This window comes from Amborella trichopoda, chromosome 12, assembly GCF_054954075.1.
Source record: "Amborella trichopoda isolate Santa Cruz 75 chromosome 12, AtrichopodaSantaCruz75HAP2 v2.0, whole genome shotgun sequence".
NCBI classification, from domain to species: domain Eukaryota; kingdom Viridiplantae; phylum Streptophyta; class Magnoliopsida; order Amborellales; family Amborellaceae; genus Amborella; species Amborella trichopoda.
The window spans coordinates 8244071-8271162 of NC_142347.1; the positions used below are offsets into that span (position 1 = coordinate 8244071).

General features: G+C 41.3%; 1 protein-coding gene across 2 annotated transcripts; it reads left to right on the forward strand.

The window, feature by feature from the left end:
- On the forward strand, positions 1–27092 carry LOC18445601 (ATP-dependent RNA helicase DEAH12, chloroplastic). 2 transcript variants are annotated; one of them, XM_011629255.3, is made up of 4 exons: positions 1–317; positions 521–1286; positions 5369–8501; positions 25804–27092. In XM_011629255.3, the coding sequence occupies exons 2-4, from the start codon at positions 534–536 to the stop codon at positions 27027–27029; spliced, it is 5112 nt and encodes a 1703-aa protein (XP_011627557.2). In that variant the 5' UTR covers positions 1–317; positions 521–533; the 3' UTR covers positions 27030–27092. The 2 variants fall into 2 exon arrangements, with proteins under 2 accessions (XP_011627557.2, XP_088710584.1); XM_088854458.1 differs by lacking the exon at positions 1–317 and having other exon boundaries at positions 517–1286.

Sequence of the window (27092 nt, forward strand, 5' to 3'; positions counted from 1 at the left end):
GATAAACCGTTGAGATATTCTGGCCGAAAATCCAGGCCGTCCAATCCAGTTATCCCAGCATCGTAGTTTCCATATGCTATGGCTTACAGCCATCTCGGCCTTCCATTCAAACGGAACTTTATCTTCTCTTTCACAGTTTACAGCCCCATCTCTCTCTCTCTCTAACAATTTGCAGTATTTCCTAAGATAGCTCGCCTCTCTCTCTCTCTCTAACAATTCGCAGTATTTCCTAAGATAGCTGGCCTCTCTCTCTAGAAGGTATTCCTATTTTTAGAAGAAATTGTGTTCTGTGGTTTTCATGATTTCTTCTATTTCAGGTACTTTCTCTCTGTTACTGTTTATGAGGTTTACTTCCACTTCAAGTCTTCTCTCTCTTCTCTCTCTCTGGCTACAGTTCCTACTCCCTCGTACTCTTCTCTCTCCTGCATGCCGTCCAGTTTTTTTTTCTCTTTGCGCTTTCGTACTCTCGTTTTTCGTCCTAAAAAACCCTAACCCTCTGCAACTTTTCGTTACTTTGAAGACATTAGAGAAGGATGGCTAAGGGAATTCTGGGACGGCCATCAGAGCGAGCAGGGCCCAATTTTGAGGTGGAATTATGGGTTGTTAAGAAGCGCATGTTATCATGGAACATCAGCGAGCTCATCAGATCCTGCCCTCACGCCGATTCTCATGAAATTTTTTCTCCAGGGCTCGTTGTCGCGAGGCTGTCGTATAGCCAGTGGGTAGATGCACTAGAAGCCATGATCGCTCTCTGGGAAAGCCGCCTTGATGGAGCTCACTACTTCTCTCCTCGCTTCAAAACGCGAGTCGTTGTGCCATCTGATCAAAATGAGCTCACTGATCGCCTTCGAACACTTTTTGCTGTTCATGTTCAGTGTTTGCTTCGAGGTGAAGCCCTTGAAAGGTGCAAACAGAAGCTCGAAACCATTGACATGGAGCTTCGAAACGTGGTGTCTTTGCTCAAGAGCTCCAACCCTTTGAAAAAGTATTATGAAATCAATGGAAAGAAGGAAGGTCTCATATCAGAGAGAAGACTTGTTGAGAAAAGGATTGAGGAGTTCAAGAGTGCAATGGTGTGTATACATAACCAGTTGGACTTGGCAATTTGGGATGATTGCTTGTCTTATGATTCAGAGGATGATGGGGTGGTCCCTTACAAGTTTAAAGGGACTTGGAATTGGGATAGGCTTCACCATATTTTGTTGCGAGAGTGCAGGAGGCTTGATGATGGCTTGCCCATCTATGGATGTCGGCAGGAGATACTCAAGAAGGTTTTACATCACCAGGTACTTTCCATGCTATCCCCAATTCTGTGTTTCAAACATCTTTTTCATTATTTTTTGATTTTATAGAGGTAAGTTTCAGTAAATCCAGCTGAAAGAATGGGTCTCTGATTTGAAATTCATAACTATTGTCAAATTCAGTACCGATTGTTGAGCAAAGTGGCAGTTTTAATTGAAAGTTTTTCTTAAGTGGCAGTCTTAATTGAAAGTTTTTCTTATGGTAGACTCAATTCCTAACTTGTTGGCTTGTTCTGTGTAATCTTATGTTTCATTTTTCACAGGAGTATTAGTGGTTATGTCTTTGAAATTCATGGCTGTTAACGAGTTGTTTGCTGATTGTTTGTCAGTAACTATCCTCATGGAAACTTAATTTGACGCAAAGAGGCCAAGTTTCCCAGACTTGTGTGTTCAATTCAGGGACATAAAAACATTCAAAAAAATTCAAAAAAATGTCATATTGCTCTATAATGCTTTTGTTTATGATTTTAGATTTTTTTGACAAAGATTGGTAGTTTTTTTACCATAATCTTGATATTTATATTTTCCCTTTTTTTTTATTTGTTTAAATACCCCAAACTGTGAATCAGTTTTCTTTTGCCATAATCTCTTTTTTTGGTTTATTTTAGTTTTGCAAACTTGTTTTTTTTCAAATTTTTCTTTATTTCCTTAATTTATTTAGGGCCTTTTTTTGTATGTCTTGGGCTTGTCCTACATATTCAGCCGAGTAACTCGCTTCGGACCCTTTGCTGAGGCAAGTCTCAGCGCATTTATCCAGATTGATTTGTGTTTGTCCATACTTCAGAGACCTATGAGTATAGTCATAAAAACATTTTTGAGCATCTTGCTTATTAGTGGAGAACCTTCATGTAACACATTTGGTGCCCCGGTTAGGCTTGTAGATATGCGGTTTGAGTGTTTGGGTTCTGGACAATGGGTTTGGGAATGCTGATTTCTTTCATTATGCATACTTGGTGCTGGGCTAAGGTTCCTTGGTCAATGATGACATTAGACATATGGTGTTATGTTTGATACATTTAAGAACATGAGGTTACTTACCCAAAAAAAAAAAAAACGAACCTAAGGTGGTGGGGCATTTTTGATATCTTTCTTAGGGACTGTTGAGTTTGTGTTTATGCCTTAAAAAAATCATGTTTTGTTGACCAGCTTGAACAGGAGCCCCTTAGAGCGAACATGGGTGTTTCTTTTATGTATTGAATCGTCGTGAATTGAATCCAACTGTATGCAGTTAAGTGCATTAATCTCAGAATGAAATAACTAATAAAGAAAGAAATGGATGGGGTGTGCCTCGTTAGATTTAGGCTTCATTTATCAGCGGCATCAAATTCCGTAAATTCCACTATCAGCACACAATGCATGATTGTGAGGAGTACAATAGGGAGAAAGAACTCTTGACACCTTTTCTTTTCTTATGTAAAACATGGGCTAATAGTTGTGTTCTCATTTCCCGCTCAATTGCAAATGATGTAGCTAAATGGTAATACCACCAATACATTCTTAACTGAATTGGCCTTTCGTTGCAAAAGGAACCTTTCCAGACTCGGCTTTATTGTATTACTCTTGAAATTTTGCATACATGATTGTAAGGAGGTGTTTCTGTATTTGAGTGGAAATTTATATTATAATTATCTCAGAAAAGTAATTTTCCAAAAAAAGAAATCTATATTAATATGTAACACATTTAGTGAGTTCCATGGACAGGCCGGTTTGTTCTGTTCCCGAATGTTGTGCCACGTTGATATGGTTCATCTTCAATACCTTCTCAATTCCCAATTTGGATACCCTAATTATGATTTGATGGGATTTGTCAAAATCTTTTGATAAAATAGCTGTGTCGGTTCTGAGTACTGCTTCTACAATAATTTCTGAAATACTCCTAGTACCCCTTTTATTTTCTGTTGTAGAGAAGCTACTTTAAGCAGCGTGTTTGAGATTTCCTTATTGCATAAGGCATTTAACTGAATTGGGTGTAGCGCTCTGTGCTGATTGTCATCATGTGGACCGGTGTAACACTAGATTAAAACTGAAAGGAGCAAATGTGAAAAGAAAAATAGTTGTTGTGACCTACCCACCATCCCCAAATCATGAACCAAACAGGTTAGTTCAACCTTGCACATTTTCAGAAGTTTAGTTTCCATTCCTGTGGTGGTATGAGCTTTTATTTATGGGCTTGTAAATTTCCCATGAATGAAGTAGACAGAAGTTAAGAAAGAAGGCTATGGGAAATAGTTATGGTAAATACTCGGGCTGCACTCGAGAAAAGGGATTCATACATAATTCCTAATATCTCAATTTTTTCCATGATGGTCAACACCAGGAATTCTATATTGATACCTAATACTAAATAAGTTCCACACATCGGCCTGTCTGTGATAGCATGTTGTGCGACGTTGATATGTTTCATCTTCAATCACCTTCTCAATCCCTAATTTGGATTCCCTAATTATGATTTGATGAGATCTATTGAATTCTCTTGATAGAATAGCTTCATAATAGGTTTGGCATACTCGTGTCTTCTACAATCATTTTTTAAATACCTCAAGGATCCCCCCCTTTTTTTTTCCATATTAGAAGAGCAGTTTTAAGCAGCGTTTTCCAAGATATTCCCTATAGCATAAGGCATTTACTAAATGGTGGCAAAGAAACCTGTGTTGATTTTCATTGTATAGACTGGGATACTGTCAAAATAAAACTGCAAGGACCACCCTGCCAATCACCCACACATCATGAACAGAACAGGTTACATCAACTCTAGAATATTTTTATAAGTGAGTTTTCCATCATGTGGTGCTAGGATAGTGTCCTGATTTTTTCTATTGCAGTTGGCAAACCTAAAAAGAAGAAAACCAAAGGCAAGAAGGGCATAGGTGGCAAGCTTATGTACTACAGTCTATTCATAGTACAGTTATGAAAATATCTGCCACATATGGTTTACCCCTTGATCAATAGTTTGAGTGTACGTACTTTTGCTATTCCATGTTACACTCAAGCACACACACTCAGCCTATTTTTAGTTGCAGTTCTCAGGATAAATCATTGAGCCAAAGCTTCCACAGATTCTTGTAATGTATTATGTGCATACTTTTTGCATCCCTCAACATCATGGGTATCTTTGGCGGGTTGCGGAGATTGATATAGAACTTCGCTCTTTCTGATCAGTGAACAAAAGATAATAGATTATTTCTTTGTTATTCATGTTAGCCTGCAAATAGTGTCTCATGTTTACTGGGATCACCCAACCAAGAGGTCGATTCCTCTCTGGAATCTTGCTCTTGCACTCCAGGGAAAGCAGTCTCACTCTTCCTTGAGTTTTTAAATTTTGGAATCTCGATCCTTCTTATTGGGGATGGAGATTTTGAGTTACAAGGGATCCAAATTCCCTGGCATTATAATATAATATAGTAGTGTAGTATAGTATAGCGATGTGGTTTGGTATACTAGTATAGTATAGTACTATAGTTATAGTCTAGTAGTGTAGTATGTAGTTATGTGCTAGTGTTTCAAAACACTAGTATATATCCTAGTATATCGTATGGTGGTATATACCAGTGTTTCAAAACCTGATGATCCGGATCAGGAATTGCCTCTCCGGAGTGGGAATCAGTTGGGACTGAACTGGTGTTAGGAAGGTATCAGTACCGGCAAACTGAGATCCCTAGAGTTCAAGGTGTGTGGCTCGTGATCCTACCATGGGGTGCTTCCTGCTTGTCACTATCCTCTTTCCCAATTCCAATCCTAGATTTGGTTGGATTCTGATCCTGGTAACTATGATTTATCTTAAATATGTTTACTTCTTTGTCATACATTCCTTGCTTTTTCTTTTTCACATTGTTTCTACTTCTTGTACCATTTCTTTTTTGAGAATCAACTGTTCATTCTTGGAATAGTTTTGGGCTGAAGGACTTATAATTTTTATATCTCGTCCTTTTTATTGAATCATATCAAAAGCTTTTGCCGTGTAGTAAAAATGTGCATTTACATACAAGATGCCATGCAGTCCTTTTCTGGTTAAGTTCTACTTATGTTTTGTCTCAGTTGTTTATTTAACTTTTACTTTCTCCTGATAGGTCTTGGTCTTGGTTGGGGAAACTGGCTCTGGAAAAAGTACGCAATTGGTTCAATTTCTTGCTGATTCAGGTTTAGCAGAGGGTTTAATTATTTGCACTCAGCCGCGGAAAATTTCTGCTGCATCTCTTGCACAAAGGGTTGGTGAAGAATGTCTTGGATGCTATGCTGATAATTCTATTGTTAGCCACACTGCATACTCTTGCATGCAAAGACTTAATTCGAAGGTTATATTTATGACAGATCATTGTCTTCTCCAGTATTGCTTGTATAACTCGGATTTGTCCAATGTATCCTACATCATTGTGGATGAAGCCCATGAAAGAAGTTTGAATACAGATCTCCTCTTAGCATTGATCAAAGGCCTTCTCCTTCGAAGACAAGATTTAAGGCTTATTATAATGTCAGCAACAGCAGACGAAGACAAGCTATCAAATTACTTTTTCAGATGTGACACTTATCATGTGATGGGGAGAAGTTTTGGTGTGGACATCAAATATGTTACCTATTTATCTTCAGAGCCTTCTGAGGCCAAAGATGGTCCTCTCATTGGCCCTTATGTCAAGGATGTTATTAAAATGGTTCGTGAGATTCATGTGAGAGAGGATGATGGGGCTATTCTTGCTTTTTTGACTTCCCAGTTGGAAGTGGAGTGGGCCTGTGAAAAGTTTCAGGTTCCTAATGCAGTTGCACTGCCATTACATGGGAAGCTATCTAGTGAAGAACAGTGTCATGTTTTTCAAAGCTATTCAGGGAAGAGAAAGGTCATTTTTGCCACAAATTTTGCTGAGACCTCTCTCACCATTCCTGGTGTCAAGTACGTAGTTGATAGTGGCTTGGTTAAGGAGTGCAGATATGAGGCTAGCACTGGTATGAATATGCTTAAAGTGTGCCGGATCAGCCAAAGCTCAGCCAATCAAAGAAGTGGTCGTGCTGGTCGAACAGAACCAGGCAAATGCTACAGGCTTTACTCAGTTGAGGAGTTTGCATCTATGCCTTGTCATCCAGAGCCAGAAATTCTAAGAGTCCATCTTGGTGTCGCTGTCCTTAAAATTCTTGCAATCGGTGTAAAGAACATACAATCATTCGATTTTATTGATGCACCCAATCCAAAGGCTATTGAGAAAGCTATTCAGAATTTAATTCAACTGGGTGCTGTTATCTTCAGAGGTGATGTTCTGGAGTTGACTGATTGTGGCCATCAACTGGTCAAATTGGGCATTGAACCTCGACTGGGAAAGCTTATTCTTGGTTGCTTTTCTGAGAGTTTGGGCAGAGAAGGCCTCGTTCTCGCTGCTGTAATGGCTAATGCAAACAGCATATTTTGCAGAGTTGGGAATGATGAGGAGAAAACAAAGTCAGACTGCCTTAAGGTAAAATTTTGCCACCGTGATGGGGATCTTTTCACTCTTCTTTCTGTTTACAAAGAGTGGGAGAATGAGCCAGCAAACGACAGGAACAGATGGTGTTGGGAGAACAGTATTAATGCAAAATCCATGCGACGGTGCAAGGACATGATATTTGATTTGGAACACTGCCTTCAACATGATCTGAATATTATTGTTCCAAGCTACTGGTTATGGTTCCCCCATATTGCTAGTGTACTTGATCAGAAGTTGAGGAGAATTATATTGTCAGCCCTTGCAGATAATGTTGCCATGTTTTCTGGATGTAATCGTATTGGTTATGAGATAGCTTCGACGGGAAAGCATGCACAGCTTCATCCAGCATGTTCGTTTTTAGTATATGGTCACAAACCTAGTTGGGTGGTTTTTGGTGAACTCCTTTCAACTACCAAGGATTATTTGGCATGTGTTACCACTATTGATTTTGAATTCCTGGACACCATAAGGCCCTCTATTTTGTTTGATGTCTCACAGTTAAGCAGCAAAAGAATGGAGAACAAAGTGATTTCGGGAGTTGGAAGCTCACTATTGAAAAGGTTCTGTGGGAAGTATAACCATAGTCTACTTGGTCTTGTTTCACGACTTCGAGAAACTTTCTCTGACGAGCATGTGAACATCAATGTTGACTTTGATACGCGAGAGATACATATATTTGCTCCAGAAGTTCAAATTGAGAAGGCCTATGAAATTGTAAATGAGGCCTTGGGCTATGAAACAAAATGGATTAAGGATGAGTGCCTTGAGAAATGTTTGCATTATGGGGCACAGGGTAGCTTTCCTTCTTCGGCATTGTTTGGTTCTGGTGCTGAGATAAAGCATTTAGAACTGGAGAAGAGATTCTTAACTGTTGAAATTTCTCATGAAAACACACAAACTCTTGATGACAAGGAACTCCTTTTGATGTTTGATAAATGTGCCTCTGGTATAGGTAGTTTCCATAAATATAGTGGAGTGGGGCGAGAAAGAGTAAACTTAGAAAAGTGGGGCACGATCACGTTGCTCAGTCCTGAAGCTGCAGAAAAAGTTGTGGTGAATTTGAATGATACAAAAATAGAAGGGTCTCTTTTGAAAGTGACTCCTTTAAGGACAGCGCTTGGAAGTGATCCAAAGGTGCATTCTTTCCCTGCAGTAAGAGCCAAGGTTAGCTGGCCCCGTAGACAAAGCAAGGGTGTTGCTATTATCAGATTTGAACCACATGAAGTTGAAAGGTTTATCCACGAATGTCCATACTTATTGATTGATGGCAAGCTTGTTAATTGTTTTCTCAGTAGGAAAAACATTGATTCTGCTGTCGTAAGTGGACTTGATAGCAATGTTATGGAACCAGATATATGGGATGCTTTAAGAAATGCCACAAAAAGGAACATACTTGATGTTTTCTTGTTGAGAGGTGAAGCTGTCGATCATCCTCCTTCTGCGGCCTGTGCAGAAGCACTCATTAGAGAATTTGCAAACTTCATACCAAGAGACAAGCTGCGTGTACATGTATATAGATCTGATCCTAAGGATTATATTGTGAGAGCTTTGATTATTTTTGATGGGAGGTTACATTTGAAAGCGGCAATTGCTTTGGACCACATCCAGGATAGTGTCCTGAAAGGTTGTCTTCCATGGCAGAAGATATATTGCCAACGGATGTTTCATAGCTCAGTTAGCTGTTCCCCCCCTGTCTACAAGGTTATCAAGAAACAGCTGGATTCTCTTTTCCAGAAATTGAAGCGGGAAAAAGGTATTTTTGATTCTCTAAGTTTAATAGTAGTCCTCTTTGTCACCATATTTGTAAATTTTATTGGACTCATAGATGTTATATTGATCATTGTAATAATTGGTTTTGATGTTCCTTAGTTTTCTTCAAAATTTTTTTGTGTATGTGTTTCATTGGGCTTAAAGTCTTGTACATAATTGTTATTAGAGTATGATGTATCCTTGTCATTCCTATGACCTTTTCTGGAGCACTGGTATATGTCTTTCTCTTGATTTTTCTTCAATTTAGCGTATCAAACAGATCATTGATAACCAGTTCTGCCTTAAGGAAGTTATTATTATGAAACTATAGGAGAAGTATTCTCTGTGAAGTGTTGGCAATTTATTGACACTTGAGCATGTTCAATATTTATGCATTAGGGGAATAACCTATTGGCTCCTATGAAATCTGTCATGGAAGGGACTGCAGGATTCTATGGGAGGTCTGATTTTCCGTTTGACCCTGGGAGATAATCGATATGACATACAATTATATTGCGACTGCCATGTTCTTGGGTATATTTTTTTTGTTTTTAGGCCAAGGGTTGGGAGCCACCCTCTATAGTTTGTCTCAGAGCTGTTGGAAATGCCAGAGGTTCCGAATAGATTTAGGAATTGGAATCGCAGAATTGCGACTGGCTAAAAGATTCCTATTTCTATAATCGACATCCGCATTGCAGGAAATGAGATTCCTACTTATAGGAGTTGAGATTCGACCCGAATGAATGGCCATCCCGATATATATGGAATCGAGATTTTCACCTCTTTGGAATGGAGTTTCAAACTTATTTGTAATCGACCTATATGGAATCGAGATTCCTTCATATAGGGAATCAAGATTCTGACGTCTTTGGAATTTAGTTCTGATTTATTTGTAATCGAGATTCATATTAGTTTGGAATCAAGTTTCGATCCATCTGGTAATTAAGATTTGTAACTCTGTGGGTTCTAGTTTCAACCCTTTGAGAATCAAGATTCCTATGTGAACGATACCTAGCGCCTTAACAACTGAGAACCTCATCAAGAAATCGAGATCAGAGGTCTCTAATACCTGAAGAAGGGTTCGGAGGTCTCAAAACCTGAAGAAGGGTTCCTTAGATTTGAAGTCAATGCATTGACTATTGAGCCTTAGGCTCAGTTTCAGAAGGTCAAGTAATCGAAAATCGTAGTCTACTTAGGGAAATTGTCTATAAAGATACAAATATTATCTCAGGTATTTTTAAACTGTGATTATGATTTCTTTATTATTGCTCAAAATGAGATTTTGTTTGTGCCATGGTGTTATCTGTTGTAGTATGTGCCTTTGATACCAAGGTTAAGGACGTGGAGTATTGAATTTTTAACGTTGCAAGATTCAAGCTCTCTTAATTTTAATGCTCCAACACCGAAGTTATACTTTCCTTTGTTACCTGCAAATGACATCAGAATGATACTTGATAAGAACTTAACTTTAAACATATGCAATTGATAGTTGAGTTATACCAATACTACGAAAATGCATTCATTGGATTATTGTTTATAGCACATATGAGCTATGGGAGAAAATCGTCGCCAGACTGGTTTCCAAATAAGTGAAATCGAAATCCATAATATTTGAACTGATCCACAATTCACAGATTTGTGCATCTTGAATATTAGTAATTGATTTTGTGGTATTACGATTCCAAAAATTAAATCAAGATTTTACAGGGGTGGAAGCAAGATTCCTGAACCACAGCGCTTGATGTTCAAGAATCTGGATTCAAAAACAATCGAATCAAGTATCATTATATGTGGAATGCAGATTCAACATATGCAGAGTTGGGTTTCAACAATTAAGGAATCAAAAATAAATAAATATTAGAAACAAGATTCTGTAAGTGTTGGAATCGAGATTTCTAGAATATGAAATCGAGATTCTTGACTTCACAGAAGTGCATTCCCAGAAGATTCTTATTGGAAATGCAGAATAGGGATTCCAAATTGGAATCGCGACCTTGCATGAGAGATTCCGGTAACTATGGTTTGTTTAGTCGTGGGCTCTAAGACTAAAGTCATGATCTAGTTACCATGATTGCCCTTCCAAAGGGTCGATCTTGCACCCGAAGCTCAATCATGCGCTCCATGTGGGGGGATGTTGCTCCAGGGTTTTTGATATGTAGGATCTTGATTCTTTCTGTTAGGGATCGGGATCCTGAGTTACATAGGATCCAGATCCTTTAACATCACTTTGGAGAGTTCATAGGTAATCCACACCAATGTCCCACCAACATGGGATTGAGATTCCTTTAAGTTGCGACTTAGAATCAAAAGGAAGTATATTGAGTTGTTGACACATATTGGTTATCATCATATCTGAGGCAAAGTAAATGGAGATTCTACAATCATGGGATCAAGATTCCTATAAGATGGATCTAGACTCAAAAGCAAAGTTATTGAGTTATTAAAGAAATATATATTAGATAAATAAATTTATTTATTAAAGAATGATTTATATAATGAGATTTAGACATTACAGAGGCAAGATGCAACTTTCTTACTGTTGGAGGCACAAAGCTTCTCTTCCCTTGTGCTGGAGCAATGAGTTTGAATCTCTCATGTTATTTGTGTTATATTTTAAATTAAATGGATCATTTGCTTGTTTGTTCAGACAATAACGATTTCCGGTGGTGTTAGATTGTATTGTCCATCATTAACATTTTTGAGTTTGACTCTTGGAATTCGACTTAATCCTATTACTACTACAGTTCTCCCACAAGAAAGTTGGCATTACTGGCATGGCTACATAACGGCAAGTTGGCATGTAATGGCTATTTTGCACAAGGTGGCATGCCTATATAAGATCTACTTAATAAACAAAATTACAATGCTTTCTTTTATGTATATATAATTTTGGGCTTCATTTTAATACTTTTGTTTTCTAGGAATAAGGACGGCTAGGGTTGTTACTTTTTAAAATTAAAATAATACATAATGAAATATTTACGAACTAAGAATATCTTAAATGACTTTAATTGTTTATGAGCTATGGTGAAAGGAAAACAATGATTTTAAATTATTATAAAATAATTGGATTTTTTGAAGTAGTTAATAAATTTTTAAATTGAAAAAACTATCAATTAATGAAAATGTTTAGTGGAGAGCAAAATTATTGAGATATTATAGAATGATTGAATTTTTTGGAATATTTAATAAAATTTTAAAGTTTTGAATTACTCAAAATGTAGTATGGACTAAGCTCCCCACCAAAGGAGCCATAGTTGGGACCTATATTTTAGGTTGTTTGGACTTTGATTTCTACCCTAGGGAGCTTCATTCTTGTTGAGATGCTGAGCTCTCTTCCCCATTCCCCAATGAGTTTGCGATCTCGATCTGAGCAACTATAGTCATGTTCTGTAGTTATGCCAATGATCTACTTGTTGAAAGTTTATAAAGGAATTAAAATGCATACAGATCTCAAGAAAGTTGGACTGCTGAGAAATTGGTGAAGATTTTTATTTGGCTAATTCACAAATTTAGGACTATTTCTTAAGTTGGAGATGAATATACTTGTAGGAAATCATTTTTGATTTAGCCTAGGTCATTTTCATGATCAGCCTTATCCCAGCTATTTGGGGTCGGCTATGATTTAGCCTAGGTGTCTTTCAGGATATTCAGAACTTTGTTTTATTGAAATATTTATAAGTTACAGGAGCATTATAGGAATTATAAAACATTGTTTTTTGATCCGTAGTTTTTTGAAAAAGTTTGGTTACTTTAGGTTGGTCTTGTGGTTCTACCCATGGTTAAGATCATAGAAAAGAGTGAGTTTTACAGGGGAATTTGTCTGAACAATATCATGCTCAAAGAGGGCAGGCTGCAAAGAAATTTACACAAATTGAAGGCACATTTTTTTCTAGTGAAAGTGCTTTCCATAGGGCCTTTGTGAATTTGTTCCTTGAGAGTGCTTTACCATCAGCTTGGGAAAGAGCTTCACATCTAAATAGGTGGAGCCTGCTTTCTCACATTTTAATGTTAAAAGGTCGGAAAGCCCTACAGTAACTATCACTTTCTTTAGAGATAAACATGGGCAAGTGGACATGTAGCGGAACGTGCCGTTAGGGTTTATCTTTTCGAGAAGTAAAATAAACCAAGGAAAATGAAAATGTGCATGCAGAAAAATCTTTTTTGGAATAAATACTACAAGATTCACTCGAAAGTAAAGTTTAGCTTCTCTACAAGCTCTCCACTTAAAACTTTCACAGGAGAATTCAACAGAACGGACTCTTCTGCAGTTCGTCTTTCTATAAAATATTTATACCTCATACCAGATGGTGGATTCCTTTTCGATTTCTTCTTTCTAAATCCAAATTTCTATAAGAGATTCTCTCTGGTGAATCCTGGATAGATTTGTTTTTTGCCAAAACGTTAAATATTTCTCTTTTGGACATTTCCACTTCTAACATCTAAATAACCTTCCAAATGAGGTTTATCTCATATTTTATGATTGAAAACGTATTCTAGGGCCCACTTCCAAAATTATCCATTAAACTAATGCTAAAAAATTGCCAATTTGTATTGGGAATCATTCGCTATTGTTCTGATTGATGGTTGGAATCGATGATTTGGATAATATATTACATAATATATAAATAATATTACACTAAGTTAGAGTAGCTTAGTTGGCTAGAACATGTGGCTTTTAAATGCTAGGTCAAACATTCGAACCCTCCTAGCTTTCTACTTCTTTAATGTTCAAATAAATATTTTAATATACTATATAATATATTCAAGGGAAATTTCAAATTGGCCCTCCAAAAAGTGCGGACTTCAATGAAAACCTTGTAATATCTCTTAAGTAGCCTAATACTTCGATTTAATATTTAAGGGTCCCACTTCCTTAAACCCCTTCCCCCTTTTTAATGTCTTTCTTCCTAAATACGCTCTTGTGTACTTCATATTTCCGTTCAAGTCCAAATCCTATTTCCCCCATCTCATTCTCTTACCTAGTATTTCTCTCTCTAAACTCCTCAGACTCTCTTAAACAACATTGCATCTCTCTCTCTCTCTTTCTCCTTTGTGCACGCGCGCACGCTCTCAAAAAAATCTTGTTCTTTTTCCTCTCTTCTTCTTTCGATGCCTGATTTCAGACCTTGGAACGGTGCCACGATGACCTCACAATTGTACCAAGCATGTTCACTACATCAGCCATGGTCATGCCAATTCCGCTCTCAATGATGCTCAATGTCTTGTTAACCTTATCAAGAATAATCCTAACTAGGAGCTTAGGTCCAACATTGAGCTTGCTCTTGTCAGTGAGGCTCTCGAACCGGTATTTGTCCATAGCATCGGAAGGGTTGTTAAGTAATTCTCAAAGGAAAATCTCATTCTACTATAGAATCTGTTGATGAAGAAGTTGAGAAGCTACTTGATCTCAGCTTGGAAATCAAAGGTATTGACAGTATTACATGTACACACCAACACCTCGTGCCGGAGTCTACGAGTGTCTGTGTAGGATGTCGACATAAAAAGTCAACACAAAACGTATGTACATTTATTTTTTATGTATAAAAAGTATGGGAAATGCTGATGTAGGCCCACTAGCCTACAATTACATATAGGTCCGATGGCTCAGATTCAATCTAAGCCGATCTGACGGACACGATCTCATTTTGTATTTGAATTTTAATGTTTTTCTACAATTCCAAATCATGTGAAATTTTAGGCGTCTATTCTTTTCATCAACGTGTACCTAATAAAATATTAAAAATAAATTCGTAAAATATAAATTGACCAAAATATCTTTGTAATATTTCGGGGGTGTTTTGATCAATTTATTTTTCAAAAAATATTTTTTTGATATTTTAATTGGATTCTAACATTTTTAAAGAACACATGCTCAAAATTTTAAGGGTGTGTTTGACACATGGAGTTTTTGGGAGTGGAAGGGACTCTCCCACAAATTATGGAAGACTGCTCTTCCATTATTTTTGATGAAAGAGAGGTCTTCCTAAAATGAACCCATTTAAACACTAAAAAAAACGCTGCATAGAAGGTCACCTTTCCACTTTATAGCTTCCACATAGTAATATCAAACATGGAAGTGGGACAATTAATTCCCACTTCTAGAAACTTCCACTTATCAAACACGCCCTAAGTGATTTAGTTTTATATAAAAAAATTAAAATTAAAATATGAAATACAATCGTGAACATTGGATCGGCCCATATTGAATCTAGGTCGTTGGGCCTATATGTAGCTATAGGCTAGTGGGCCTACGCCAGTATTTCCCAAAAAGTATATATCTTACATTATATAATATAGTTTTTCTTTTTTTTTTTAACACTTAGTGGGGGGGCAGAGAGGTGGTTGTACCAGCGTTTGCACTTCAAAAAGTGCTGGGATGAGCATCAACAAAGCCCTATGATTTTTTTAATATTTTAATGTTGCATTTACTGTTAACCAGTTTGTCCGCATGTGGGCATGTCACACGACACCATGGGCCCTATGTCGTGGTAACATTGCATAGCAGCCTCACTAGCAGCCATCTAAGCATCAGCAATTGATGAACCAGAAAGCAAATGATTCAAAAAGAAGGATCAATGCTGCTCACACATTATAGCAAATAAGTTGGAAAGTAGGGATCTTTGTTGCAGAGCGAAGAATACAGCAATTGCAAGCAATCAAATCCTTGAATGAAGGGCACTATTTTGATTTTTTTTTCTTTTTTCTTTTTTCTTTTTTATTTTAAATATTCCCTCCTTTTGGTATTCCTTTTTCTTTGTTTTCTTCTGAAATTGAGAAGTTTTTTCCAATTCTGCTAATCTCAAAACTTCTTCACCCATTCATGACACTGTGAACCTTCCATGCATTGAAAGCCAAATAACAGAGTTCGTTTGGATTTCAAAACCCCCCATCTTTGTCCTTTTTCGATACCTTTGAGGTGAGGCGACTGATAGGAGTTGAAGAGAATAAGTTTAAAATTAATAATCGCTTTCTCTACATAGTCACAGGGAAACTAGTAAAAGGGCAGAAGGAAGATAAAGGGAAAAGGAGTAAGTTTTAGTTTATAGTGAATGAATGTCTGTGAGAGAGAGAGAGAGAGAGAGAGAGAGAGAGAGAGAGCCAGATGAAGTTTGAGAGAGAGAGACAAGGGACTGCATGAGGCTTTTAGAGAGAGAAAGACCTTTTCAAAGAAGGGAGAGGGAATATTATTTGGATTTTGGACTTGAGTGGAATCAGGGTGGTCAAAGAAGCGTATATACTTGGAGGTAAAATATGAGAAAATGAGAAAGGGTGTAAAGAAGGGGGTCAGTGAAATTTTAACTTAAATTTTCAGGTTCCTCGAAATTGAGATATTACAAGATTTAATTTTTGAGGAGGCCTATTATGATAATTTTTGTGTATTATACTATACATATAGTATGTATATATCATCATCAACATCATCATCATCATCATCATCATTTTAGCCTTTTCCTTAGTAATTGGGGTCAGCTACATGAATTCTTGTTCTCCATTCTGCTCTATTAAAGGTTATATCTTCAGTGAGGCCATATGTCCCCATATCTTTTCGGACTACTTCCAACCCTTACCTTTTTTAGCCTTTCCAATTGAAATAATTCGCACCTCTTAGCAGGTGCTGTACTTGGTAGGCGTCACACATGGCTAGGCCACCTAAGTCTACTCTCTCTCATTATTGCCTATTGGTGCTGCGCCTAAATTCTCTTGATATATTCATTGCGAATTCTATCCCTTATTGTCTTGCCACTCATCCATCTCAACATCCTCATTTTCGCTACACTCATTTTATGGGTATATTGTTTTTTGTCCGCCCAACATTCCGCCCCATAGAGCAAAGCTGGTCTCACTGTTGTCCTATAGAACTTGCTCTTCAGCCTCATTGGTATGTGGGGATCACATAAAATTTCAGTTGTACATCTCCACCTCGTCCACCCAGCTCTAATTCCGTGTGTGACATCTTCCTTAATCTCGCTATTTTTCTGGATTTCGACCCAAGATATTGAAAATGCGGCCTTTTTTCTACTTATTGGCCGTCAATCTTAACTACTTCCTCGTCTCTACTCCTATTATTACTAAATTTGCACTCCATATACTCTTAGTCCGACTAATTTTAAAACCTTTGGATTCTAGAATAGTATAATATGTATATACAACATTATGCATATCATCCTTTTTCTTACAGTTAAAAATAAAAAAAAACCACGGTAGGAGGATTTGAGTTGCTAGTGCTGTCGTCAAAGAAGATCTGGTTTACTCTTTCCCATTTCACGTTTCTTTTTTATCTTCCCAGGATTTGGGGAAATCTGCTCAAGTTTGGAAATGAATTTATGACACAGGACCATCTGTATTTGCATGGTCTTGGATTTTGGGTAATGTTGAGTCATGTTCCTACTCCCCATATTCGTATCTGTGTTTGAGACATAGATCTCTATAAGTTTGGCCCTGTTAATGAATCGTACTGAACATCACTCTTTCACCTTATGCAATATGTTTCATATTCCTTGGTTAATCATGAGCGGAGTTTCTATCAAGCAACTATAGTGACCCATTACCATTTCCAATGAAGGTTGTCTTGTACAAGAGCTTGTGACTTTGAAGTGATTCAGAGGGGTCAATTTTTGGATAGCTCCTCTGCTGTTGGGCCCATCAATCGCATGCCTTTCTTTTCATTGTAACCAGGAAATGGTCCTAACATATCTTTGGAGAAAACTTGCCTTTGCTTTGCTTTTGTTCATCAATTTTCTGAAATATCTTTTCGGATGACTAACTTGTCTATTATGTATGTAGAGGGATCCTTTTGTGACTTTGGTTGAGATGCCTGCCCTGGAGCGATGAGGAAGCGCTCTCTCCCCCTACCCCCCCGCTCTCGCCTCCTCCTTCTCGCCCCTCTACCATTCTTACTCCCATCTCATCCATCCACCCCCCTCAACCCTCACTCCTGCTCCTCCTCACAACCTTAGCCCCACATGCTCTCGCATCCCCGGTCTTCCCTCTCCCACCATCTTCTTGCCGCCCCACCCACTCCCCCCCCCCCTCGGATCTTTTATCCTTGCTTCCTTCCCATGTTGCCGCACCCACTTCTCCCCTTAGTTTCCAGCATCCTGTTATTTCGCTTCAGGGCCGTCATCTTGAAATCTTGGACCAGTCTTTGAAGAACTCTCTCATTGCTCGCTGCCTATCCCCAAGAGACAATGTTAGACGTATCAAGAGATGGGGAAAAATCCCCTGGAACAAACCTAATCTTATCTGTCGGAGATTATCATGTGGGGACTGTCTTTTTTCTTTTCTGTCTGAGGGGAGCAGTCTTCGGGTCTTAAAATCCAGTCGTCTGAAATTTAAAGGGGTGAAAATCAATTTCTCTAAATGAAACCCAGATAGAGGGGCCATTCGTAATCAGAAGGTTTCAGTGGTTGCGTCCCACATCCTCCTTCATACCTGACATCAAGAGACTTTCAAAGCCATTGCTGAAGCCTGTGGAACTTTCGTTTTTATCCATTGGAAGTCTCTCGAGACTCTGCCTCTGGGATCCATTCGTCTGCTCATCGAAATTGCTGTACCTGCTCTCATTCTCCCTGTCCTGTGGTTACATTTCAATCACAAATCCTACAGGGTCCTCACCTCTTGGCCTTCGGCCTCTCCCCTTCCCCAACCTCTTGTCTGTGCTATGGACCATGGTTCTCAGGTCCTTCGGTCCAGGTGGCTGGACCACCTCCCCTCCCCCTGAGTTAGAAGGGTGGACTATAGTTCACGTTAGACTCCCAAGGAAGACCTGCCATCGCTGTCGATTCTCCAATCTAGGGAGAAGAAATAGAATCCCTCACTATCTACTAGTCCCCACCCCTCACCCTCGTTCCATTCTCCACCACCTAGACCTTTGCATGCATCTAATCATTGCCTATCCAGCCATCCTCCCCCTACATGGTACCCCATACCCCTCTTGTGCCTATCGCCCAATTCTCTCCCTCCTGCTATGTGGGTTGCCCAGACCATCAAAGTTCAAAATAACCGCCTTTTGATGATGGCCCTCTCAGCCACCTCATGACGTTCCCAATCCCACCTACCTCACCTCGAGGTCTTGATCAGCCCGTCGCACCCTGCCATGTGGCCTCTCCCCTTTCCGAAGCCCTGTCGCCTTTCCCAATGCTCGAGGAGCTCGCTGGCGCCCGCCATCTCTCCTCGTCGGTCCCCTGCCGACAGGTGTCTACCCATCGCCAGCCTTTGACAGGTAGCCTCCCCTCTTAAAAACCTTACCACCTAACCCTTCCTTGATGGGCATCGACCAAAGCTCTCGCCCCCCGGCCTGCTTTATACCCTCTCATCCCTCCCCTCAACCTCTTCCTGGATCCGTGGCTGGTTTGTGCCCGCCTATTGCTCCCTCCCTATCGAGTCACCTCCCAAAGCTATCCCTCATCGAGATGGGATCAGCTGCATTCTCAGCCTCTGCCCCCCCTCCCCCTCGTTGGCTGCCCCCCCTCCCCTATCCCCTCTACTGTTCTCTCCTCTCTTTACCCAAGCCTAACCACCACTCTCAAATGCACCCAACCTCATTCATCCCTCTAATCCTCCTCTGCCTTTCGCACCAGCACCCAAAGTAGCTGGTTAACCCCTCTCCTCACCCTGTCAACCCCATCCTGCAGCCACCTTCCCTTATCCACCCTAGCCCCCTCCCCTTATCCACCTTCCCTAACCCTTCAGGTTCCTTGATCTTTCCTCACCACCAAGCTAGAGCCCCTTGTTCCCTCCCCCTCCCTTGTTCCATCCCTCGGCTCTCCATCCCTTTGCCTCCTCCTTGCCCCTTGGATATCACCCTTTCCTCCTCCTCCCCTTTGGTGGACTCTAGTTTTGTGAATGCCGTTGATTTTTCCCAAGGGGATATCCTTCAAGTCCTTAAGGTCATGGGACTTAGGGGTGGCAACGTGTCGGGTATGGGTTGGGTTTTGCTGGACCCGAACCCAGTCCGGGACCCGAAATTTCACTTGTGGACCCGTACCCGATGGGTCCAAAAGGATCCTACCCATATCCGTAACGAAGAGGCTTTTTTGGACCCAGGGCCCGAACTCGTACTTGGATCTTGTTTGGGCGAGAGAGATAGCCCCCTGCTATTTGGGCAAGAAAGAGAGAGAGCCTCCTGCTGTTGGGTGAGAGACTGAGAAATAGATAAAGAGAGAGAGGGGGGGGGGGAGAGAGAGACTTGCTGGGAGAGAGTAATACTGGGTGAGAAACAGAGTGTGTGAGAGAGAGAGAGAGAGAGAGAGAGAGAGAGAGAGAGAGGGAGAGCCAGGGAGAGGGAGAGAGAGAAAGAGTTGCTGGCTGAGAGATGGAGAGTGAGAGCAAGAGCAAGAGCGAGACAGAGAGAGAGAGAAAAACTCAAAATCGTAGACAGAGTGAGGCAATCCCAAAATTGAAGAGAGGCCCAAAACCAAAGAGAGACCCAAAACCAAAGAGAGAGAAAAACCCAAAATCGAAGAGAGAGGCAATTCTAAAGTGAGAGACCCAAAATCGAAGAGAGAGAGGCGGTTCCACAAAGAGAAACCCAAAATTGAAGAGAGAGAGAGAGAGAGAGAGAGAGAGAGGTAGTTTCGTAGAGGGAGACCCCAAAACCGTACCTTGTTTGAGGGACATCCTCGAGCGACCTTTGAGGATGGAGCTTCTTCTTCGAGCCAGATTCCTGGTAATGGGAAGTAGAAGAGAAAGCTTCCTGGTGTTTCTACAGGGAGAAACAGAGAGCGACATAGAGTAGTTTCCGGGAGAGAAAGAAAGAATCCCCAATACAAAAAGAGAGATATCCTTGTAGAGAGAGGGAGAGAGAAGAAACCCCAAAACAGAGAGAGAGGGGCCTGGCAGGGTGTCAGGTTATCATTAAAACTGTCAGGGGCGAGATTAAAAAACTAATTACACAAGTTGGTGTTTCATAGCATTTTCTTTAATTTAAACATAATAAGGTCGGGTTGGGTATGGCATGGGTTGGGTATGAAAGGACCCATACCCGAACCTGGGACTATCCGCATATGCTAGCTTGGATTCGGACCCTACCTGCAGGTCCAAAACGACCCATACCCAGACCCGAGTCGGGCATACCAGCCGGGTACCGGGTCGGGTCCAGGTCCTCTACCAACCCTAATGGGACTCAATTTCAACTGCCCTCATCGCTGTTGATGCCAGATCCATAACCAAAGCTAAAAACAACGGCCATTGAGAGTTAGCAAGTCTAGCTTCCGGGATGAATTTTAGGTGGCCTAGACCAACTAGCTCTTCAGACCCACCTTTATCTCATCCAGTGGCCCTCTCCCTTCCTCTTCGCTCCCCTAGACGAGGGCTCTCCTCATTGTCCCACCCATAAAGATTCTACTTTGGAACATTAGGGTTCTTGGTGATCACCTGAAGCACCGCAATGTGCTCAACCTGTGCACCCGTTTCTCCCCCTCTGTCCTCACCATGATCGAGACTAAGATGCCTGCTCCCTCTCTCCCCCAAGTCAGGCAAGTGTGGGGCTCCTGTCCCTGCCAATAGTTTTCTCTAGATGCCCGAGGTGCTTTTGGAGGCATCTGGGTAATCTGGGACCCTACTCTCAACTCCCTGTCCTCATCCCATGCTAGAGATTTCTCAGTAACCCTATCCCTTTCCTGCATTCCTGATAACTTCCCATGGAAATTCACGGCAGTATGTGGTCCCCATTCCAACCCTCTTAGACAACTCTTTTGGCAAGAACTCGATCTATTGGCCTCTCAACGCCCCCATCCTTAGTAGGTAGGCGGAGATTTCAATGTAACATAATAGTCCTATGAGAGAAATTCGAGCTCTAGAATCAGCTCCCAGATGATGGACTTCTCTGATTTTGTGGCAAGACACCAACTGTTTGACATCCTGCTTCAGAGGGCCGCTTTCACATGGTCAAACCATTCAGCAGAGCTATCCTTATCCAAAATTGATAGATTCTTAACGTCCATGGCATGGGACTCTTCTTTCCCAGGGACTCACTCTGTTGCATTGCCAAAACCTTCTTCAGACCACAGGCCCATCCTCCTAGACCTTCTCCGGCCCCTCGCGGACCAAAACCTTTCGCTTCAATTTGTTCTGGTTGAAGGAGCCAGATTTCTCTAAGCTAGTCTAAGCATGGTGGAGGTCGTACTTCTCGAGAGTCCACGGATGGGCGGATTTTCATATTCAACGAAAATGCCAATTTCTCAAAGCTAACCTCAAAGAGTGGGCCAAACTAGTTCCTGGAAGCTCTAGACCCCAGAAGGAGTCCATTCCGCGTTCCATCAATTCCTGGGACACAATCGAGGATAGCCACCCCTTCCCCATTAGTGACAGAGACATCGGATCCCAGCTTAAGCTTTCATTTCAGGAGACTCACAGTAAAGAAGAAATTTACTGGTCTCAGAAGTTGAGAGTCAAGTGGCTCAAACTAGGTGACCACATTACTGGTTTCTTTCACAAAATTGCCAACTGCAGAAGAAGGGATAACACTGTAACTCAACTTAAGTTGGGTAATAACACTCTTAATCAGGCCTTTCAGATCGATACAGCCTTCATGGACCACTTCTCTTCCCTTTTCCAAGCACCATCTGGGTCCCAGACCCACCATGGATGGCCTTCAATTCAAAACTCTTCTCCCTGAAGCTGCTTGCTGGCTAGAAAATCCATTCACAGAGGATGAAGTTCTTAGGGCAATCAAATCTTTGGGACATAACTGAACTCCTGGCCCTGACGGGTTCCCCATTGCTTTGCTCAAATCCTTTTGGGAAGTGCTTAAACCCGACCTATTGTCTTTCTACAATGAGTTCCACTTTAGGGCCGCCATCCACAAGGCTATGAATGCGTCGTACATAGCCTTTATCCCCAAAATCGAAGGGCCTGAGGAGCTAAAAGATTTCGTCCCATTAGCCTTATTCTTCCTACAAGATTTTAGCCAAAGTTCTGGCTTCCAGGCTCAAAGAAGCTCTAGGTTGGGTTATCTCCCCTTCCCAGGGAGCTTTCGTTAAAGATCGCCAAATCTTGGATGGTCCCCTAGTGGCCCATGAAGCCCATCCCTTCCAGGCATATGGCTAAGGTTCCCGGGGTGGTCGTGAAGTTTGATTGGGAAAAAGCTTATGACCACGTGGATTGAGGTATTCTCGACGAAACCATGCTCCAAATGGGTTTCGGCTTTTGATGGAGGGCATGGATGAGGGGTTGCATCTCCAGCCCATCTTTTTCCATCCTAATCAATGGCTCTCCCAAAGGATACTTTTCTGCTACACGAGGTCTCAGGCAGGGCGACCCTCTCTCACCCTTTCTCTTCACTATTGTCACTGATGTATTCAGCAGGTCAATCTCTGGCCTATTCGACCATAGTCTTCTCAAAGGATTTCACATAGCAAATCATGGCCCCATTGTAACCCATCTCCAATGCACCGACGACACTCTTATCTTCTGTGACGCCTCCCCCCATCAAACAAAAACTCTCCTCTTCCTCAAATGTTTCCAGCTGGCCACTGGTTTCAAAGTAAACTTCAATAAAACCAAATTGATAGGGGTAGCGGCTGATCCTGCTATCATTAACTCTTTTGCCCATAGTTGGGGTTGTAAAGTCAACCACCCACTCTCAACCTACCTTGGGTTCCCCCTGTGCCTTGGTATGCCCAAACAGAGTTTATGGAGTATACCTTATAGACAAGTTTGATTGCAGATTTACTGGCTTGAAAGGTCGTTTTCTTTCCTTGGCAGGGAAGATGACTCTCATCAAGGCCACTTTAGCCAACATCCCCATTTTCCAAGTGTCCCCCTTCCATATTCCAGCTTCTGTGGCTGGAGGCTAGAACAACTAATGCGTAAATGTCTTTGGTCAGCAGAAGGTGAACACAAGTTCCACCTTATATAGTGGGCCAAAGTCTGTTTACCTAAATCTAAAAGTGGTCCTGGAATTTGACCTCTCCGAGCAAACAATCTGGCTCTCCCAGGGAAATGGTAGTGGCGCTTCGCCACTCAATCTGACCACCTATGGGTACATGTTCTGAGACACAAATACCACTACCGTAACTCTGAATGGCTCCCCCGAGGAAACGTCAACAGTAACGCGTCAGGCATTTGGAAGTCTATTAATAAAAGTCTCCCTCTTCAAGGTCAATACCCGTTTCAGACCCTGTGAGGGTTCTAGGGTGCGGTTTTGGCATGACCTTTGGATAGGTCATTTACCCTTTAAAGATAGGTTCCCTGCCTTTTTCACTCCCACCACAAACCAGGCGGCTTCTGTGGCCCAGAGATTCGACACCTCGGGTTCCACCAGAGTCTGGAATGCTGGTCTTAGGTGACCTATTTCTGATAATGAACTCCCTGGTTTCATCGAGCTCAGAAGTCTCATCAGCAAAATCTTCCTCCCATCTGTCGGCCCAGACAAGCTCATTTGGTCTGCCTCCTCTTCAGGGATCTTCACGGTCTCTTCTTCTTTCAAGGCTATTCAACTCTTATGCCTCTCTCCTCATCCGTCCTCATCATCTGCTGGCAAAGCTTGGCAGTCCATGCTACCCCCGAAAATCCAATTTTTCAATTGGATTGCCATTTCCGAGCAGGCCCTTACCTTAGACCAGCTGCAAAAACGGGGAGTTCAGGTTGCTAATAGATGTGTCATGTGTCTCTCTGCAGAGGAATCCAATGAACACCTTTTGTTGCACTGTGAAGTTGCAGCCAAAATTTGGGGTCGCTTCCTCAAATTGTTAAATTGCTCATGGGTTATCCTCCAATCTATACCACACCTCTTTACTTCCTTAATACTCTCAGCCTTGGCACAAATCTGGTTTAATTCTCTGGAGGGTGGCTATAGGTTCAATTCTCTGGGTTCTTTGGATGGAAAGAAATTCCAGAATCTTTAGAGGGATTAAATCCTCAGTTGCCTCCCTAATTGACGAGTCTTTGTCTCTCATCATTGCCAAGGCCAAAACCATCTAATTATTTTCACTGCTCCTCTGTGGATTTCTACCAAAATTGGGGGGTCCTCCTTCGCCTCAAACCCCGCCACATCTGTCGCTCCTTATGGAGACAACCAATAGAAGGCCAAATTAAATTCAACTTCGGCGGCTACTCCCTTGGCAACCCCGGTCCAGCGGGAATTGGTGGCCTTTTTCAGGACTCTTAAGGCTCCTCCCTCCTCTCCTATTCTCGCTCGATAGGCGACAACGACTCCAACATGGCTGAAGCTTTAGCCCTGCATGAAGGACTCAGGCTATTCAACCCTCTGTGGACCAATTCTCCTGTTATCGAGGGCGATTCTAGGAATGTCATTTCCTGGGCCTCCAAATTATCCCCGTCTGTGGAGAATGGAGCACATCTTTGATGAAATCTTTCAGATTTCCCGGGACCTCAGCATCTCCTGGAGTCACATTTGGCTGCTGACACCCTCGCCAGAGAAGGTGCCTTGCAGTTGGTCATCTCCTAGACTTTTGGCTCCCCTCGCTTTGCCATCTGTTCTTTTCTTTTTTTCTGTTCTTATCCACCAATTTGTATAGTTTTTGTTCCCCTTCAGGGGAATGATACCATTTTTTGTTCCCTTCGGGTTCCAACAACCTTTGCTTCAATTGCTTTTCGCACTATTTTATGAGTCCTTTCACTCACACGAGTTATAGAACTATCTTGAGTCTGATTTGAATGGATCTCTTGTAGAACAAAATGTGTATTTTTTGGCATTATATTTTACCCATCTTTAACACACGCTAAACAGAGTATTAATATTGATGTGATTTGAATTGATCATTAAACAGAGGATGAATATTGATGTGTCATTGAAAAAATAAAATTAAAATGAAATTAATGTATCTTTTCATGCTATATTGCAATTTGTATTTCGTTATCATTGAAATAAACTATGCTACTTGATGAATCTGTGGTATAATAAAATAATATTGGCATTTCAAGTTAATGGCAGGCAGGCACCTTCAACTAAGAATTCCTCCACTTGATGCATCTCAACTGCACCATTCCTTTAATATAAAAAATGAATATGCTTTTCTTTTCAATGTTAATGCCATGTGAATTTTGTTTGCTCCGTATACCGTTTGAAAAAAAAATAGACTACTCACTCATCATGAGAGAGAGAGAGAGAGAGAGAGAGAGAGATGGCAGTTTCCTCAAAAAAAGAATAAAAAAAAGAGAAGACCATTCTATTCGTCTTGTTGATATTATCTGGGTCAGCTAAAAAAATGTTTACGTATTATGTGGGATGTTGCATAAGAGATTTAATTAAATAATCTTTCCTTGTCTTATTAATAGCTTCTCTTATGTAGAATGGTTGACAATGCAAAATTATTGAAAGGTTGCTGGCTTTTATGCAGATGTGAGCCTGGACCTCGAGCAGACAGGGCATGGCTCCATGCGAGTGAGGATATCTTCACCCGCAGTTCGAACAGTTGCCCAGTGCCGGTGGTCCATCGAGAGTTTAATCAAAGGCAAGACCATAACCCACCCTGGCCTCAATGCGAGCAGCATGCAACTCCTCTTAACTCGTGAGGGTATCAACCTCATGAAGTCAGTAGAGCGAGAGACCTGCACATGCATCCTATTTGATCGTCACAATCTCATCGTCCGAGTCTTTGGCACCTCCGATGGCGTGGTGCAAGCTGAAGAAAAGCTAATGAACTCCTTGTTGGCCCTCTATGAAGATAAGCAGCTGGAGATCTTTCTTCGTGGGTCCCATCTACCCCATGGCCTTATGAAGGAGGTCGTCCAAAGGTTCGGGCCTGACCTTCATGGCCTCAAAGACAGACTATCCAAAGGCGACCTTCGACTTGACCCTCGACGCCAGGTCATTTCGCTTAGTGGTGTCCAAAAGGAGTCAAAGCAAGAGGTTGAGGAAATAATTTTGAAGATTTCGAAGGAGCTTAGTGATGGGTCCATGGAGATGGGGACCTCAAGCTCAGAGGCCTCATGCCCTATCTGCCTCTCCAATATAGAGGACAAATACGTGCTTGAAGGGTGTGGGCATGGGTTTTGTAGGGCCTGCTTGATCGAGCAATGTGACTCTGCTACTCGTTCCCACGAGGGCTTCCCCATGAGGTGTGCAAGGGAAGGGTGTGGGTCCTTCATCTTGCTTGCAGACCTAAGGAACGTCTTAGCACATGAGCAGTTGGAGGAGCTCTTTAGGGCATCAATAGGGGCTTTTGTGGGGGCAAGCGGTGGGGCCTACCGTTTTTGCCCAACCCCTGATTGCCCTAATGTGTATAAGGTGTCAGGAATCGGTGTGCCCGCAGATCTCTTTGTGTGTGGTGCCTGTTCAGTCGAGGTGTGCACAAAGTGTCATTTGGAGTATCATCCCTATTTGTCTTGTGAGAAATATAAGGAATTCAAGGATGATCCAGACTCCTCTTTGGATGAGTGGAGGAGGGGGAAGGATGATGTGAAGAGGTGCTCGGTGTGTGGGTTTACAATAGAGAAGACCGAGGGATGCAACCATGTGGAGTGCAAGTGTGGGAACCACATGTGCTGGGTGTGTTTGGAGAGCTTCAAAAGCAGTGACAATGCATATGCGCACTTGAGGAATGTGCATGGCTCGCTTGTGTGAATATTGTTTTCTCGAGTTTGTTATTATGGTAGCTTGTATATATGGTAATGTTTCTTTACTTTA